Source organism: Armigeres subalbatus, chromosome 3 (genome assembly GCF_024139115.2).
Source record: "Armigeres subalbatus isolate Guangzhou_Male chromosome 3, GZ_Asu_2, whole genome shotgun sequence".
Lineage (NCBI taxonomy): Eukaryota > Metazoa > Arthropoda > Insecta > Diptera > Culicidae > Armigeres > Armigeres subalbatus.
Genome location: NC_085141.1, coordinates 169,047,529 through 169,066,922, shown reverse-complemented (window position 1 = coordinate 169,066,922; position 19,394 = coordinate 169,047,529). Strand labels below are relative to the sequence as shown.

The 19,394-nt window shown below is 39.2% G+C and overlaps 1 protein-coding gene across 2 annotated transcripts; it reads left to right on the top strand.

Annotated features, from left to right (window-relative positions):
- Positions 1-1,415: 1,415 nt before the first annotated feature.
- LOC134227146 (tRNA modification GTPase GTPBP3, mitochondrial) lies at positions 1,416-18,981 on the top strand. 2 transcript variants are annotated; one of them, XM_062708447.1, is made up of 4 exons: positions 1,416-1,492; positions 1,625-1,843; positions 1,907-2,083; positions 17,742-18,981. In XM_062708447.1, exons 2-4 carry the CDS (start codon positions 1,675-1,677, stop codon positions 18,956-18,958), a joined length of 1,563 nt encoding a protein of 520 aa, XP_062564431.1. In that variant the 5' UTR covers positions 1,416-1,492; positions 1,625-1,674; the 3' UTR covers positions 18,959-18,981. The 2 variants fall into 2 exon arrangements, with proteins under 2 accessions (XP_062564431.1, XP_062564430.1); XM_062708446.1 differs by lacking the exon at positions 1,416-1,492 and adding an exon at positions 1,542-1,560.
- Positions 18,982-19,394: the final 413 nt, after the last annotated feature.

Genomic DNA, 19,394 nt, shown 5'->3' with positions numbered 1-19,394 from the left:
GCTGTCACTTCATAGTTCAACTCTTTCTTAACAAAAACAAAAAGTCCTCCAGCAGACGAAGTACGGCACGAATGTATGCTATCATATCCTCTAATATTGTAAAATGTAGACCGATCTTTCTTTATCCATGTTTCTCCAACAATCAACACGTCGACCACCACCGGTAAATTTTGCACGAATTCGCAAAGTTCGTCGAACTTTTCCAAACGATTTAAGCCACGAACGTTAATTTGTAACAGGCTCAATCCCTAAATGAAGATGGTAATGCTATATTATCAATTCAGTGCAAATCCGAATTATGGCCGCTAACAAAGTTGGATTTTTCTCAGAACTCGTACGTTAAACCTAACTTCGGAAGTGGTGCGCTGTTTTCATTTGGTGATGTGCTATACAGCGCACTACTTCCGAAATTAGGTCTAACGTATGGATTGTGAGAAAAATCCAATTTCATTAGCGGATATAATTCGATTTTCTACTGAATTTATAATATCATCCGTCGAATCCAAAAGGACGTTTGTTACTCGCTTGATTTCTATAGTTGTATGATATGATACTTTTTACCGATGTTCATGAGGAAAAATCTTAGATTCCTCTGATCAAATTATTTAAATCTTCTGTAGAACAGTTGAAATATTATAAAAAGCAATCCCTGATTTCTTAAAGTTTTTGATTCAATTTTCAAAAATCTTGGTTACGGGACCGAGTTCTTCTCAAATTTATTGAGAAAATCGTTTTTCAGCTCCAGTTATATTTCCAGTCTTCTTAACCTTCCGGAACTCGCACCGTTGTAAAAAGCACAATCTAAATATAAATTGAATTTTGTTAGTCACAATAAAACACGCGGATAAATAAAACGATCTGCAAGATATTTGTGTTGACAATGTTTAGCGTGCTGTTATAATGACTGTGTCCAAGCTGCAAGAGGAGCGAGTCCTTGCTATATAGTATTTATTAATGCAGTGAGTGACATGATGTTTCATACAGCAATCTCAGCCAAAACTTCATTACCTTCAATGACTATTCTTATAAGATCAAATCAAATTAGGCAGAAAAAATTGATTTCATTTGAATTTATTCGCGACGTTTGTCACAGATCGTACTGACATATTAATTTAATAGTTGGGCAAAATCTTAAAGAGTTCGGTGCTCTATTGCTACCAAAATCTCCAAAATCGGTTGGAAGACGGCTAAGTTATTAGCCCATACTTCCTGACCACTTTTCGTGACGGTCACAAATTTGAATCGTAAGCCTACGTCAAAAAAATCAAAATTCATTGATTTAGTTGGAATTGAATAGGAATATTAACAATGCATGTATGATTTCATAGATAAGGCGTTCAAGTTCATTTGGTTCTGACAAAGTAATTCTAATTGTACATCCAACCAAATCTAATTGGAATCAAAACTATAATACATGACAAGCTAAGCGCATGCGTTCAATTTGTTGAATCTAAAATGTCGCTACAGAATCGTAAGAAGAATCTATCAGTCTGTAAGATTTAACCTTATTACATTACAAACAATTCAAATAATCCAAAATGAGATCATAAATCATGGATTGTAGCACACAATTGTAGCACAATTGTAACGAAAAGCATTGACATAATTATTGTATATCTTGCAGTTTGTCAGCGTTGTCATGGGGATAGTCGACCGACCACATAAACAAACCGAATGCATACACAAAATAAACAAAATCAAACAAAACATAAACAAAATCAAACAACCAAAACATCGCACCGTACCCTGCGTAAAATGCTTTTGCAAGCTAAGTTGAAAACGTTCCGATGTATACAACGATGGTATTCCTCCAGCAGGGCCACAATATTTGGATTATCTTCAGGTTCCGATGGTGTAATTTGTTGCGTCAGGTAAATGGACTAAATGGAATTTATTCGTTTTGAAGGTACCGGAAAATGTGGTGTCGCAGTTCTTCGGTTGTCAGGTGATGCTTGCCGGGATGTGCTGCGGTGTAAACTCAAACATGCCAAAGCTCTTGAGCCTCGGATGGCTGTTCTTCGTAAGATATACCACTCCAGGACGGCGGAGATGATTGATAAAGGCTTGGTCCTGTGGTTTCCAGGTGAGCTTTAGTTATTCATTCATAATTCGGAACAAATAGATCGGTGGGAGAAAATTGATCACTCTGATACCGAGCAGTGGGTCTCTAGTTAGCCTTGTAAGCCCTGCCTATGATGATGCCTTTCAGTCAGAAAGACAAAGCAAGAATATTGTTAGCCAGCTCACTACGAGCAGCGTTTCGGTGAGAATAGAGGTTTACTTTATCCCTGTTTGCTTGCTGAAAACCATTTTCGGTTTTCATTGCTAAAAGTGAGTGTGAACAGGCAATGGTATCAATATCCTACAAATCTCACTCACTGACACTGAGAATTTAATTTAATTTAACTCATTCTACAGATTTTGGTGAATTTCACCGCAATCTCAACAGCAGAATTGTTCGGTAACTATTTCACAGATTTTCTGTGTTATTTCCAATAGTTCTGTTGTTTTTTTCCAAAATCGTTGAGAATTTGTGAAGTTATTCACCGGACAGTCCTGCTGATTTCAATGATGCTCCACAGAACTACGATATTTATTTCAAGTGTATCCAGCTTTTCAACCTCAGTAATGGCAGCTTAAATGTTTGGTAAAATCCATCATTCATTGTAGGTAATTCTGGTGGTCGTCAAATTTCGTTTCTGGATTAGGGAAAGGGAGAAGACCTTTTGCCATTGAGTTTTCCTGCTAGTTTCAAAAAATATACTAACCGATTGATTTTAAGAACACAGATATAAATATTAAATATGTTGTGATTTTAAATGTATCCTCATGCACATATTTGGAGCATGCAAATAAACGCGAAATTCAATCGATATTAGTGTTCCTCCAAATTAAAATGATTCCAAACTGTGCTTGATTGTAAAATTCGATCAAATTCAATTGAATATCGAATGTTCATTCGTTTGTTGGATCAGCTGCAATTTTACACGTCGTTGAATTTTCAAAATTATTTGCTGTGAACGATTAGTCGCCATTACCGAGCGTGGGAATATGAATAATTTTTTATCGAATTCAGCAAAATCGGGCACCGCTGGTATAGTTTAGTGAATTTCGTTATATTACTGATTCTCAGGGTCGACTTGAACTTAAATTGAGCTTGAAAGTTACAGTTCGAAAATCATCAAATAACCCTGCTTGTAGGGTTACTCGTTCCATTTAGAATGAAGAGCCTTTGAACAAGCATTGAATTGTACTCATTCACTTTCGGCTACATATTCCTTGATTTGACTATTCATAGGTATAAGGTTTTGTCGATGATCGCTTAATCGATTAAATTATGACAAAGATCAGTTTTTGCTTACTAATCTCAAATTTGTCCACATATACTATTCAGATTACGGGTTTCGCGAGATGATAAAGAGAACCGTTCAAATTCATATTTCGGATGATTAAGGGCTTTGTGAGATTGACGTACGACGTTTGAACAAACAATCGTTTTGAAATAACATTGATAACGGTGGTGTCTTTTGAATGAACTCAATCAATAAAGAAATCAGTAATAGCAATAAACAATAACAAAATAATACAAAATATGCTCTTTATTAATTACTACAGTCCCATCCCGATTTTGGCAACACCCGTTTTTGTCTACCCCCGATTTTGGCAACACCCGTTTTTGGCAACATTTTCTTCCCGATTTTGGCAACAACCTCGAAAATATTTTTTTTATTACTTTTTAGAGCTAAAACCTTTTTATGAATATGTAATAGGATAAACAAAACCAAAAGTGAATGTCATTGAGGTTTACATGCGTATTATGGTAAGTGCGGTAAGACGCGCGGCTACAAAGCAAGACCACGCTGAGGGTGGCTGGGTTCGATTCCCGGTGCCGGTCTAGGCAATTTTCGGATTGGAAATTGTCTCAACTTCCCTGGGCATAACAGTATCATCGTGTTAGCCTCATGATATACGAATGCAAAAATGGTAACTTGCCTTAGAAACCTCGCAGTTAATAACTGTGGAAGAGCTTAATGAACAATAAGCTGCGAGGCGGCTCTGTCCAGTGTGGGGATGTAATGCCAATAAGAAGAAGACCTTATTCTAACCAGTTCACCGTAGAATGTCGTATTTTTTTGTATTCTCAATGATTTTGTCGTCGACAAACTGACTCACACCGTAGTACATAGTACAACTCCTATTAAGCGAAGACCACTGTTTACATCCCAATGCAAACGGTACTACATGAGTGATCCAGGAGCAAGCAAGGCCCAATAGGTTTAATTGCTAGTGATTAGCACATTCGATTTTCTAAATGCGCCATATAGCCATCAAGTCGTTTTGCTTCAAATTGTCTTATTGTTTAAAATTGACGCAAATTTGTCTGACTGAGGCCGGAGTGGCCTGTGATGCACATAAAAGTGTTCTCCATTCAGCTCGGTCCATGGCTGCACTCCGCCAACCACGCAGTCTGCGGAGGGTCCGCAAATCGTCCTCCACCTGATCGATCCACCTTGCCCGCTGTGCACCTCGCCTTCTTGTTCCCGTCGGATTGTTGTCGAGAACCATTTTCACCGGATTACTGTCCGAAATTCTGGCCACGTGCCCGGCCCACCGCAGTCTTCCGATTTTCGCGGTGTGAACGATGGATGGTTCTCCCAACAGCTGATGCAACTCGTGGTTCATTCGCCTCCTCCACGTACCGTCCGCCATCTGCACCCCACCATAGATGGTACGCAACACACCTTTCAAAAACTCCCAGTGCGCGTTGGTCCTCCACGAGCATCGTCCAGGTCTCGTGTCCGTAGAGAACTACCGGTCTTATAAGCGTTTTGTAGATTGTCAGTTTGGTACGGCGGCGAACTCTATTCGATCGGAGCGTCTTACGGAGTCCAAAGTACGTACGATTTCCAGCCACTATGCGCCTCCGAATTTCTCTGCTGGTATCGTTATCGGAGGTCACCAGTGAGCCCAAGTACACGAATTCTTAAACCACCTCGATTTCGTCACCACCGATAGAAACTCGTGGTGGGTGGCTTACATTGACCTCTCTTGAGCCTCTTCCTGTCATGTACTTCGACGTGTTGATGACTAGTCCAATCCGTTTAGCTTCGCTTTTCAGTCTGATGTAGGCTTCCTCCATCCTCTCAAAGTTACGTGCCATGATATCAAAGTCGTCGGCGAAACCAAATAACAGGACGAACTTCGTGAAAATCGTACCACTCGTGACAATCCCTGCCCTTCGTATTACTCCTTCCAAAGCGATGTTGAATAGCAGACACGAAAGACCATCACCTTGCCGTAACCCTCTACGCGTTTCGAAGGGACTCGAGAATGCCCCTGAAACTCGAACTACGCACATCACCCGATACACCGTCGCCTTGATCAACTGTATTAGTTTATCCGGAAATCCGTTTTCGTGCATTAGCTGCCATAGCTGGTCCCGATCGATTGTATCATATGCGGCTTTGAAGTCGATAAATAGATGATGTGTGGGCACGCTGTACTCGCGGCATTTCTGCAATACCTGACGTATGGCGAACACCTGGTCTGTGGTAGAGCGTTCACCCATAAATCCCGCCTGGTACTGCCCCACGAACTCTCTTGCAATTCGTGTTAGTCGGCGGCATAAAATTTGGGAGAGTACCTTGTAGGCGGCGTTCAGCAATTATCGCCCTTTTTGTAGATGGGACACACGACACCTTCCATCCACTCCTGCGGCAGAAGTATATTAAGCCAATTGTTCATTAAGACCACCAAAGTTTTATGCCTACGGGAGAAGGACTGAAATTCATTCTGAACTCCACTCCCGCTGGCTTTTCCCTTTCAATAAAAGATAAAAGAATAAAAGATAAAAAAAGTGTTAGATGAATGTATACAAATGAACAAAGAAAGAATAAACAAAGAACCTCATCCTCCCAAACCTTGGTAATCACCCAGTGCAGCGCTCTAGCCAGTGCCTCACCACCATGTTTAAACAGCTCTCCTGGTGGTTGGTCAACTTGTTGTTGACCTTTGTTGTTTTTCAGCCGGCCGATCTCCACCTGGATATCCTGGAGATTCGGAGCCGGAAGTCGCATGTCCTGCACGCGTGCTCCTAGGTTCATTATTTATTTATTTATGTAGGTATTTATTGTCGTCAATCAATTTTGTAGACCTAGTTACATTGGTAGCCTTAACTAATAATAGTTCTTTGAAATATTATATAATGTTCTTAGGTTCTAATAGAGTGCCATTAACTTAAGATACGTGTAAAGAAGTGTTTTAGTTGCATTTTTGACATAGTTAAATCAATATTATTACAATATTTAATAAAAGTGAGCATCATCTGATTCAAAGGTCCATATTTGGCATAGTTTATTCGATGATAGTTTACGGAGAATATTTGTCGATATCGCAGTTGTCGTGACGGTATATAAAAGTTCAGTTCTGATAATAGCTGTGGGGAGTCAATTCTTTGGGAGACAATATTGTTTATAAAAGATACCATGGCAAAGTCACGACGCACTTTCAGTGTTTGAATATCAATAAGCTTGCAACGAGCTACATATGGTGGCAATGGAAATACGACCCACCCTTACTTGCGAAGTGCATATAATAAAAATTGTTTTTGAACTGACTCTATTCTATGATGATGATGATGGTCCCGCCACATACCCTCACAAAGGTTTGAGCTAGACGATTTATCTATAAGATATTTAATTGTGATCAATTTAATCAGATTTTGCAAAACAATAAACGATCCGATTATTTTCACAGATATAAACAACAATACAAATTATCATCGCTTTCCAGCAAAAAATATAAATAAGTAAAAAGAACCGTTGAGTTCTACTGCAGATGTTCGCAAGCATCATCAGTGATACAGCGAGTCCGATACAAATACAAAACTTGTGATACCTCTCGCATGATGCCAAAAGTTTCGTCAGGAAGCGCGTACTCAAACCATTCTCGCTAGTACCAATCAATTTGCTGTACAAAGCTCGACAACATTCAAAACTTGTGTTACCTCTCCGTAGATACCAAAAGCTTCGAGAAAATCGCGTTCTATCTGAGAGCTCCCTACTTTTCTGTAGTATCTTTCAAACAGTTTTAAATATTTCAAATTGTAGTGATAAATACAAAAAGTCATTTATACCTGTATTACGCGCGCGATTCTCAAACTTTCGTAGACTACACATAAAGAATAAAAGTTAAAACACATCAACAAATAAAATACCATCATCATCATCGAGGCGAACAATATAGTCTATAAGCGCCCTAATGAAATAACAAATCATTTACATTCGTCCAAACAAAAATATCCGTTATCACAAACTTCGTCAAGATACACAATTAGTCAATAATAAAAACTTAAATAAATAGCTGTTTAAAAACAGTTTTCACGTGTGAAATGCAAAGTCTCTTGAACTGTGATAGTGTACTTGCTCGCTTGATGTGTGCAGGCATCGAATTGAAAACATTTATTCCTTTATAAAACAATGAATTTTGTGAAGCACCATGCAAAAAATAAGGTGTTCTTATTTCTTCCGCGTTTCTAGTATTATATCCATGAATGTCACTTCCTCTTTCAATTCGATTACACAAATATCGTGGCAGCAATCTATTTATTATTTCAAAACTGAACACCATAGTCAAATAAACAATTCTCTGCTTCACTGATAACCATTGTAAAGCGTCCAACAAAAAGGAGGAGGAAGTGAATCTATTACATCTCAAAATCAAACGCATTACTTTATTCCAAAACGCCTCGATATTTGTGTTTCATTAGCTAGAAATAAAATGGAAGCACAAAAGACCAAGTGAGGAGAGATGATTGACTTGTACAACTGTATTTTACTCGCAACAGTTAATTCGTTTATAATCGACATAAAATTCCATACTTCTTGGCTATTTTCTTGATGACATTGTTGATATGAGAATCAAATTTCAATTTATCATCAATAATCACGCCAAGATATTTAATTTCCCGAACGCGATCAAGTGTTTCATCATCAATTTGAACGGAAACATTACCAATGACTCGATTTCGCGAAATTACCATGTATTTAGTTTTGCTTACATTCAATTTCAACTGTTTGTACTTCAACCATCTACTTAAAGAACGCAAATCTGTATTCAAGCGTGAAACTGCATCTTCGATAGTTCTAGCTGCAATGAATAATACGGTGTCATCCGCGAATAGATTTATATTACAAAATCGTAAAACCGTCCCATGTCATTAATATACATAATAAATAAAACGGGCCCTAATACACTTCCTTGTGGAACACCAAGATTATTTTCCATAGGATTTGAAACACAATCATTAAAAGCAGTCTTTTGAGTTCTGTCAGACAAATAGCTTCTAAACCATTCATATGCAGAACCCGAAATTCCAAAGCGCTTTTTTTTCAAAAATAAAGGCCTAGAAATTGTCTCAAATGCACGTTTAAGATCCAAAAATACAGCAATGATAGTATCTTTACGCTCCATGTTCTCTTTCCATTTGGCTAACACCAAGTTCAATGCGGTTTCACAAGAATGTCCTTCTCGATATCCCGATTGTTCTTGTATAAGCTATTACTATTAGTTATTACTATTCAAATATGTAACTAACTGGCCTTTGACAACAAGTTCTAATATTTTTTCTAATGTGTGCAACATGTTGATGGGACGAAACTCTTCGGCTTTAATCGTTCCAGCAACTTTTGAATAGGAATCACAAGAGATTCCTTCCATACCTGCGGCACGTGCCCGGTTCTCAGTGATTCATTTATGAGGTCCAGCAGTTTGTGTCCAATGACATGAAAACAATCTTGTAGAACTCTAGCGTTAACGTTATCAACTCCAGCCGTTTTACCTAATGAAAAGCATATGTTTTTAAGTTCATCAATTGTAATTGGGCGAAAACACTCGAACCTACATCTACTATTAACCGGCTGTTTAATTTCATCGGGTTCATCAACCAAATCAATAGATTGATTGATTGATAAAACACTATCGATGAAATATCTATTGAAATTACAAGCAATTGTTTGTTCCGACTGTTCTATTGTGCCATTGAAAGTTATGGACCGCGGCTTGGAACAATTGGGTTTTAACAAAGATTTTAAAATTTTCCATAACTCCCTGCTGTTATTCTGATGCTGATCAATTTTCCTCTGAATATATTCACAACGTGTTGTTTTCAACGATTGTGAATATGTGTTCCATGCGCGATCTTGTACCTATTCCAATTATTATGACTACGTCTTCGCAAATCTCTTGTACAATTTATCTCTTTTGCGTTTGAGACGCAACAGGTCTAAATTGTACCAGCTGTTCGAGTTATTCAAAGATACAAATTTTTCTTCAATTAACTTATTGGTACTCGATTTCAGAACGTTCGTTAGAACAGCTGCTTTCTGATCTAAGTTCCCGGAAATTACTTGAAAATCCTCGTTTCTCGCAACAAGATTCGAAACAGCTTGTTTCGAATATTTCCTCCAACACTTTAATTTAACAAAATCATCAAGTCTATTAAAAGTTTCTACATTTATCACTAAAGTTTCATGATCGGTTACTTTCAAACAAGTATCTGTAACTGAGTTTACAGAGTCAACATTAGAATAAACATGATCAATTATAGTTCTACTGTGTCGGGAAATTCGCGTGTAATCGACAACCTTTTGTTTCAAATTATAAAACTCAGTCAGACGCTTCAAATGATTCGAATTGTCGTCACACCAATTGATATTAAAATCACCAGCTATTACATTCAGTTTACTTAAATCGACAAACATTTCAAACCAGTTCTCTAAAATTTCAATAAAACGCTGGTCACTTGAACTTGGCGAATGATATAAAACACCATAATTACCATTCTTCATGCCACGTACAACTGTAATGCCCAAGAACCAATTTCCTTCACAAGCCTCGTTCAATTGAAGCATGAAGTGAACCGATTCTTTGACATAAATAGCAACTCCGCCAGTGTGTCTTGAATGTGATAAACAAGCAGCGACTTTATATCCCGGAATGCTGTACTGATCAGATGCTTCATAGTCTACAATATGTGTTTCTGCTAATAATACCAAAAATGGACGTTTTCTTCTACAATCGTACGTAGAGCTACGTAGTTTGTAGACAAACCAGCAATATTTAAATACAAAACATCTAATTGGTTCACATTACTACTGGAACTTGGTTGCTATTCATTGAAACGCAAACCGCTTTTCTTTTGATCAAACAATTTCTTGTAGATCTTACACTCAGTACTAAATGCTGGATGATTGACGTCCAACTTCATATTACGCTCCCGGTTCATTGTTAAACAATTAACGCATTTCAATACAGTTGACGTGCACTCAGAAGTTTTGTGACTATCGCTGCACTTAGAGCACGCAATGTGGGTTTTACATTCTGTACTCATGTGACTGAATTCTCCACATTGGAAGCATCTCAAAACATTAATCGCGGGTTTAACAAGGCACCGATCAAACCTTACATTTACTTTTCTCGCGGTCAACAAACAACTATATGTATCCTTATCTACTTCAATCACGGCATTGAACTGCTTGTATTTGAAGCGAGGATTTTCGTAAACATTAATTACTCTCACATCATTAATAGCGATGTCTTCATTATGACTTTTGAGAAAGTCAATGAAGTCATCGGAGGAATATTTATCGCTCATACCCAACACTTTTAATCTTGGCACCGATGTTGGGACAACAGCAGTATAGTTTTCACCCAATTCGTTTTGCATGCCATTTTTCACTTCATCTATATTATAACCAGTTGCACACTCAACAATAATGGAGCCATCTTTCCCGTTCCTAAAGTTACTAATTTTGTGTACCTTTGGATCTATCACTACTCTGATCTGACTGCTTCGGCTTAACCACAATGACAGGACGAGTCTTACGATCTTTTGGCTTCCCAATTTTAGGCACTTTACTAGCACTTTTTTTTTGTTTTCCCGACAACCGTAACGAATTGAGCATCGTCATCAAAAACATCGTCATTCGAATTAACTACAATATCATCCTTATTACTAATTTTCCGTTTTTACGCGCACTAGAAGATGATTCCGATTGAACCAATCTTGACGAGTCCTGCGTTTTTTCATTGCAGCTATTTTACCTTTATCCGCATTAAATTGAAAAATGAACTAGTCATAGATTCCATTTTTACTATTAACCAATAATTCAAGTCCTTTTATTGAAGCATTTACATTTTGGACAATTTCATCCATCCCGTTCTTTAACGCGATGCCAATCTGAGCAGTAAGTTGATTTCGAATGTCAATGATAGATTCAGATAGAGAAGAAATATTCTTCATACCTTCTTCCATCATTTTGGCATCCAGAAGCAACTTACTCTGCTCGCCGCAATGCAGGCTGGACAGGCATTCGTCACACTTGAAAAACACATTAACGTTCTCCGTGATCAATCTTGCTGCTGCTTTGTTATCCACCGAGCTACAGTGCGCATGGCAATATCGCTCGCATTGGAAGCAGAGCAAGGGAAACGCGTTGATCGCTATCCCCACTTTGCATTTGTAGCACTCCATTGCTTATGCCTTTACACAGCAGTGGACGCGCTGCATGCAAATACACACAGAGAGACGATCGAAAAACAATAAAAAAAATCAACCACAGCTGGCCCACGAATTAGCCTGTTCGGCTTTCGTTAATTGCCGCTGTGGCGAGAAATAAAACACAAAATAAACAGTAACAAGCTATGGAGATGATTTATCTCCTACTTATCCTGATATTATCCACTTATGGGCACACGTTAAAACAACTTTTCCCGCGGCACTTCACCAATTTCACACGAAATTAATACTAATTAACACAGCACGGCAAAAACAAACTACAATGTACGCCATCACCACCGTGTATCTATCTGCATGTGTAGTTGAGAAAGGGGACCAAACTATGCTACAATATTCTAAAATTGGCCTTACGTAAGCAGTATATAATGTCTTTATGGTGTATTGGTCCTGGAAATTGTAACAAAATCGTTTTATGAAACTTAACATGTTATTGGATTTGCTTACAATTGTGTTATAATGATCAATGAATGTGAGTTTTGAATCCAATATTACTCCCAGGTCTCTTACTCTATCACACCTTGCTACACTTTGATTGTCAAAACTGATATTTACGCTTCGTTGATATTTCGTTTTCTACTAAAGGTTATTAAATTGCTCTTTTTGATATTTAATTGTAGAAGGCTTTTGTTACACCATGTGTGGAATATCAGTATTTCGGCTTTGAATGTTACGATGTCCTCGGCAGTTTTAATTTTTAAAAACAGTTTCATGTCATCTGCGTAAATTGAGACTTTCAATTTATTAAGAACGAAGGGGAGATCATTCACAAATAATATGAAAGGTAAGGGTCCTAAATGAGATCCTTGCGGAACTCCAGAAGAAGCTTTTATAGAGTCTGATGTTTTTGTTTTGAATCTTACTATTTGAACACGACCGGTTGAATACGAGTCAAGCCATTAAAGAAGTTTAGGTTGAATTCCCATCTTCTGCAATTTGAACAGAAGCATGGGTGTATCAACGCGATCAAATGCTTTGCTGAAATCTGTGTACAAAGCTTCTACATAATGACCCCCATCCATAGCTTCTAAAGAATAATTAACAAATTCTGTTAGATTTGTGGCTGTTGAACAACCTTTGTAAAAGCCGTGCTGCATAGAAGTGATTCGATTTTTAATTTGGACGAACATTTTTTCATTAACAATTGCTTCGAACAATTTAGGTATGCACGATATAAGGGCAATACCGCGGTAGTTACGGACGTTTGATTTTGCACCCGATTTAAATATTGGAACTAGAAATGAATCTCTCCATGTTTTAGGGAAACATCCAGATTCCAGCGACTTGTTGAAAATCCAGAACAATGGGGATGTGAGTTCAATTGCTAGAGTTTCAATAAACACTGGAGGTATCCCATCAGGCCCAGAGCCCTTAGATGCATCCAGATGTTTCAAGGCATCACTAATGTCATGCACGTTTATGTGATTGACGCCAACGTCATTTAAGAACTCTGGGTAAAAATCAAAAAAGTCTCTGTCTGTTTCTGAGTGTGTGGTGTACACTTCTTGAAAAAAATCAGCAAACAGATTACATATTTCCTCAGAATTGTTGCCTATTCTACCATCTAAATAAAGTTTTGATGAGAAATTAACAGATTTTAATTTAGTGTTCACATAGCTGAAAAAAATGTTTTGGACTGGTTTTTATTTCGCGCTCTGTTTTTGAATTATAATCATTGGCGTAAATAAGGGGGGGACTAGGGGGGCTTAGCCCTCCCTAGAAACAAATTAGCCCCCCTAGGATTTGATAAGTTAGTTAGCAGTGATATCAGTTTTCAACATATAGCATAATTTTTTATTACCGAAAAAGTTTGAAGACTAAAGAGTTATCTCTCATATTCACTCTATCATACTTAATGAAATGAGTGGAAGAAAAATTAGCTTGTTTCTGAAAAATTAGCTATTCAGAGAAAGATTCCCATCAGCATCCGAGCATTATAATTTATAATCATGGTATGCAGTGTTTATAGCAGAGTTCAACTGATCACAAATATCAAGATATTCCTCTAAATGTTGGTTATAATTGTGTTTCTTGTAGTTTTTATGTGCTTTCTGCTTACGATTTTTTAGATTTTTATTTCTCTTGTAAACCAAGTTGGATTTTTCGATACAGCATGACTTCTTCGTCTTTTAACTGGTACTTCCTCCATTATTATTTTGTACAATGTGCTATAAAATATTTCTGTCGCTTTATCTACATTCGATTCCTTAAAACTGCTTGCCAGTTGATATTCTTCAATTTTTGTTTTATGTTCTCATAGTTGGCTGATTGATAGTCGAGTGTTTCTTCAAACTCACACTCGATGGGTATATCATTAACGTATACGAACAAAGAAAATTCTATTGCTGTGTGAAATGCTTCATTTCTCCACAGCGGAGTTAATGATTCACTAACGCAAAAATCTTCGTAACAGTTTGTCAACAATAGATCTAAATAACAATTTTGGAGATTTTTCACATGATTGATTTGATTAAGTCCTAAGTTAGCAATTTTATCGAATATGAAGTGCAATAGCTCATTTTCCCCAATAACTGGAAGTAAAATGCTCTCATTATCAGTGTCCGGTATGAAATCTATATTTCGTTGGTTAAAATCACCATATATATGCACCTTTACTTCAGGAGGTATGTTAGATAAAACATCCTCGACAATACCAAAAAAATTATCATATACGTCCCTGCGAGCATTATTTGGAGGAATGTAAACTGAAGCAAAAACGTGAGTTTCGTCTGAAATTTGCACTTTCACCCACACTTGTTCAAATTCTTTGAATTTACTTGTCTTGATAATTTCTGAATTGTATATTGTAGATACCGCGTTTAAGACACCACCTCCTGATTTTTTTTCCAGACCGTTGGTAGTCTTGGTCATCTCTATAAACGTTATAACTATTACCAAAAACTTCTTCGTTTTTCACACTATCATCCCAACTTGTTTCAGTCGCTAAAATCACTGAGTAAGAAGAACTCAAAACTTTATTCTGAATTTCGGTTATTTTAACAGCGCTTCTCATCCTGTTAAAATTCTGACAGTATACCGATATCTCCTTATTGCAGCTATTTATTACTTTGTTATTGATTATCTCATTAGTAGTGTTATTTTCGCCATCGTCATACTTAGTAGAACAATTACATGTAAAAGTAATCCTATTTTCTTCTTCTATGGAATGCGTCAGTTCCGGCAAAAACACTGACATGAACAGCGGTTTGCAGATGCATTTGTCCGATTTGAGAATGTTGGCCGTTCTTCAGTAGGGTAAGGGTTCATTACTTCACCCCTCTGGAAGTTAATTATTGGTCCAAAGGGAGGTTGTGGTGGTCCCGAAAATTGTAGCTTTGCTGCAGCTAGTAACTCTCTGTCCAAAGGAAGATTCGAAGTATGGTTCTTCTTGTCATACATGGTTCTCTAGTTATTTAACACATTGCGCTGGGTTGCATTTCTTGGGTATGTGTTGCTGTTATTATAAAAATTACGATCATGGTGTTTTTCGATGTGTCGATTAGATTTGCCTTGAGAACCGCAATTCATATTTTTGGTGCGTTGGTATTTAATTTGCTTTTTTCGCTTGATAGCCTTGTCCCTCGCTTTCATCTGCTGAGTGCGTCGATGTTAACGCAAATCATACTCTGTCCAATCAGCACGCCAGACTTTCATTGATCCTAACATACGGCAACCTGATTGATAGTCCTCATTATTTGTTTCAGTTTTCGAGCTGGGATCCGATGGTGGTGGCGGTAATAAATGAGCATTACCATACCGCCACCGTTGTCTGGCATATCGCCATTCAGGTGCTCTTCGTAGTGCTGCCGCCATCTTTGGATCACCTCATGCTCGTTTGTAAGAAGGTTCCCGTTTATGTCCTTACACATATCGGGCTGTGGCACGTGGCCCTTACGTGAACGGTTCAACTTCTCATAGAACTTTCGTGTGTTATTAGCGCGGTACAGTTCCTCCGTCTCTTCACGGTCTCGATCTTTCTGCTGGCGCTTTTTCCTCCGGAACATCGAGTTTTGTCTGTTCCGCGCCTGTTTGTATCGTGCCTCGTTCGCCCTCGTGCGGTGTTGCAGCAATATCGCCCATGCTGCATTCTTCTCCTCAACTAACTGCTCACATTCGCCATCATACCAGTCGTTTCTCTGATCCAGAGCCACCGTGCCTAGTGCAGCGGTTGCGGTGCTTCCAATGGCGGATCGAATATCTCTCCAGCCATCTTCAAGAGATGCTGCGCCTAGCTGCTCTTCCGTTGGGAGTGCCAGTTCCAGCTGCTGCGCGTAGTCTTGGGTTAGTCTACCATCTTGCAGCCGCCCAATGTTTAGCCGCGGCGGACGACTCCGACGCGTGTTGATCACCGTCGAGAGTTTTGAGCGCAGGCATACTGCAACGAGGTACTGGTCGGATTCAATATTCGCACTGCGGTGAGTGCGTACGTTCGTGATGTCGGAGAAGAATTTACCGTCGATTAGAACGTGGTCGATTTGGTTTTCCGTTACTTGATTAGGTGATTTCCATGTGGCCTTGTGGATATTCTTGCGGGGGAAGAAAGTGCTTCGGACTACCATTCCGCGGGAGGCTGCAAAGTTTATGCATCGTTGGCCGTTGGCGTTCGATACGGTATGCAGACTATCAGGTCTGACCGGTCTATACATTTCCTCCCTTCCTACCTGAGCGTTCATGTCACCGATGACGATTTAGACGTCCCACAGTGGGCATCCATCATATGTCTGCTCCAGCTGCGCATAGAACGCTTCTTTTTCGTCGTCGGATCTCCCTTCGTGTGGGCAGTGCACGTTGATGATGCTATAGTTGAAGAAACGGCCTTTTATCCTCTGCTTGCACATCCTTGCGTTGATTGGCTGCCACCCAATCACGCGTTGGCGCATCTTTCCCAGCACTATGAAGCCGGTTCCCAGCTTGTTGGTGGTGCCACAGCTTTGGTAGAAGGTAGCCGCTCGATGCCCGCTTTTCCACACTTTCTGTCCTGTCCAGCAGATTTTCTGCAGCGCTACGACATCAAAGTTGCGGGGATGTAATTCATCGTAGATTATCCTGTCGCCTATCCTAGCAACTTGCAGTTCCATGTTCCAAGCTTCCAATCGTGATCCTTTATTCGTCGCCTAGGTCGTTGCCGATTGTATCGAGCCGCATTATCTTCTATGTCGTTTGTAATAGTTGTTTTTAAAGGCGGCTTATTGGGCCTGCGCAAACCTCCTGTCTCGTCGGAGGGCCGTCGTGTCAGGGCTGCTTAGCGTCCCACCTAACACCAGGACTTGGGCTTGTGCGCTTTGAGCGGCACACGGTCGCTTTGGCGGAACCTACTTGCGGATACATGCAGCTTTTTATAGAGGTTCAACTGGGCCCACTGTCAAACCCCACCACATCCTAGGCAGGCGCCGCAACTCGCAGATGGCCTGGGGAGGGATCGTCAAGCCCTTGGACATAGTCCCTGCTGCCCACAGGGGGCATGGGTGCGAGTCGGAAAAACTTGGATACTAATAGCCTGACCGTAGAGTTATCGTATTACATATAAGACCTAATTGACCTAATCTTTCTAACTAACAAAAGATATTTTCAAGAAGCTCCTCGCTGTCTCCCATTGGAAAAGCTTCGATAAAACGCCACGTTTCCATTTATTTGCCATTTGAGACAAATAATGTTCAGTTCTTGTATCAGCTTGTGATTGAAGCCTCTCACGATACGCTACTTTTTGAGAATATACAAAAATTAAAAGGGTAAGATTTATTTCTCCCTGGGTTCAAATTGTTTTCGACTTAAAAAAATGATTTTTTGCGAGCTCATTGATCAGCCTTTCGAAATCGTGGGAGCCAAACAATTATTAACTAGTTGACCCGGCAGACGTTGTCCTGCATAGTAGGCGAAAATGCGCGTGCACTGGTCATGTGAAATTTCCATACGAATCCTAATTTTAGTTTTTCATGATTTACTCAACCTAACTCGTAATTTTGCATGTGGAAATATCATATAAACCCGTCGGAAACAATAACAAACATACTTTCTGAAGGAATGAAGATAATCCATCCAGTCATTTTCGAGTTATGCGGATACGAACACAGACCATTTCATTTTTATTTATAGAGAAGATTACTGACAAAGTTAGCTCACTATTAGATCAAACTTATTATAATCGTAAACTTTTATTATTCCACAGGTCCCAACAGTTTCACAGGAGAAGATTCGGTGGAGTTTCATGTCCATGGTGGGGTAGCTGTCGTGAGTGCCATGTACGACAGTTTGGAGTCCATAGAGGGTGTACGTTTGGCTGAACCGGGAGAATTCACGAAGCGAGCGTTCTATGCAGGTAAAGTGGACCTAACCGAGGTGGAAGGTATAGCAGACCTGATCGATGCCGAAACCGAAGCTCAACGGAAACAAGCGATGCTTCAGGCCAATGGTGAGTTATCTAAGATCTACAACCAGTTCAGGAGTCGACTACTGAAATGTATCGCCGGCGTGGAGGCTTACATTGATTTCGCCGAAGACCAGGATGTAGACGATGGAGTACTTGATTCGGTGAGATCGGATGTTATCAAAATAATCGCCGATATTAGAGTTCATCTGAACGACTTCAGGCGCGGAGAAAGGCTTAGATCCGGAGTTCGAACAGTTATCGTCGGAGCTCCCAACGTCGGAAAAAGCAGTTTCGTCAATACGCTCAGTAATCGGAAGGTTTCTATCGTAACGAATGTCGCGGGAACAACAAGAGACATAATAGAAAGTCATCATGATATAGGTGGATACCCGGTGATATTGGCTGATACGGCAGGATTAAGGCTGAATACGAGCGATATTATTGAGCAGGAGGGTATATTGAGAGCCAAAGACTATTTGAAAGAAGCCGATCTTATCATTTTGGTTATCGATGCTGAAAATGTGCAAAATTATCTCAACGTTGCTGATAGACGATTTGACAATTATATTGATCACTATGTTTCTTCGCTTGGTTTCAACAAAAGCATTCTTCGAGATTCCTGTCTATTGAGGGTAGTGAACAAAGTGGATTTATTGAACAATGAAACAAAAGCAGTCCTTAGACAAGATGAAAGTCTAAGCTTTCTGTCATGCCAAACGGGAGAAGGCCTACAGGATGTTCTGGCACAATTAACAGAAAACCTCAAACAACTGTGTGGAAATCCAAGCAAAGAAGCCCCGAACATTAGTCAGCAGAGATATCGGCATCACTTGAAAGCATGCATCGTTTATTTGGAGAAGTATGATACGTATTTAAATCAAGGGTCGAGCCCAGATTTGGCCATTGCCACCCAGCATCTTCGAAATGCAGTGAGGTGCATTGGTAAAATAACGGGAACCATTGAAACGGAGGAAATCCTAGATGTAATATTTAAAAGTTTTTGTATCGGTAAATAAATGATATAGTTATGAAAGTTTAATATTCACTTTCTTGTCTAGAGTTCCTTCCTCTTACTTTTTATGTCCTTTTGCCTCTAGGATTCTTCATTATGAGATGACAACATGAGTTGTATTGGCTTTTCTCAATATCAATGTCGTTGATCAAGAACATTGTGAAAGCTAGACTTCAATCTATGCTTTCGTTTCATTTCTTCAGTATCTGACGAATTTATTAATAAGACTTGATGTTTGACATGCTAAACTGGTCGAAACCATAGGTGAAGGTTGCACTCTTGAGTTAACTGTTCAACACAGCACACGAGGGAGCGATTGAAAAAAAGACAGGGTGCAGAGGAGCGGGACCATTGTACAACGATCGGGTTTACGGAAGACATCGATATTAACAGTGTTGGCTGACATATCGTATAAGATGCGTGTATGCCTTTTAAAAGGG

What these genes read in the sequence shown, in the direction of transcription:
- LOC134227146 (XM_062708447.1), top strand. Translation starts at nt 1,675, where the DNA reads ATGCATACACAAAATAAACAAAATCAAACAAAACATAAACAAAATCAA. An exon ending in AATATTTGGATTATCTTCAG is followed by an intron (nt 1,844 to 1,906) that starts GTTCCGATGGTG and finishes TTCGTTTTGAAG; the next exon opens with GTACCGGAAAATGTGGTGTC. An exon ending in CTTGGTCCTGTGGTTTCCAG is followed by an intron (nt 2,084 to 17,741) that starts GTGAGCTTTAGT and finishes ATTATTCCACAG; the next exon opens with GTCCCAACAGTTTCACAGGA.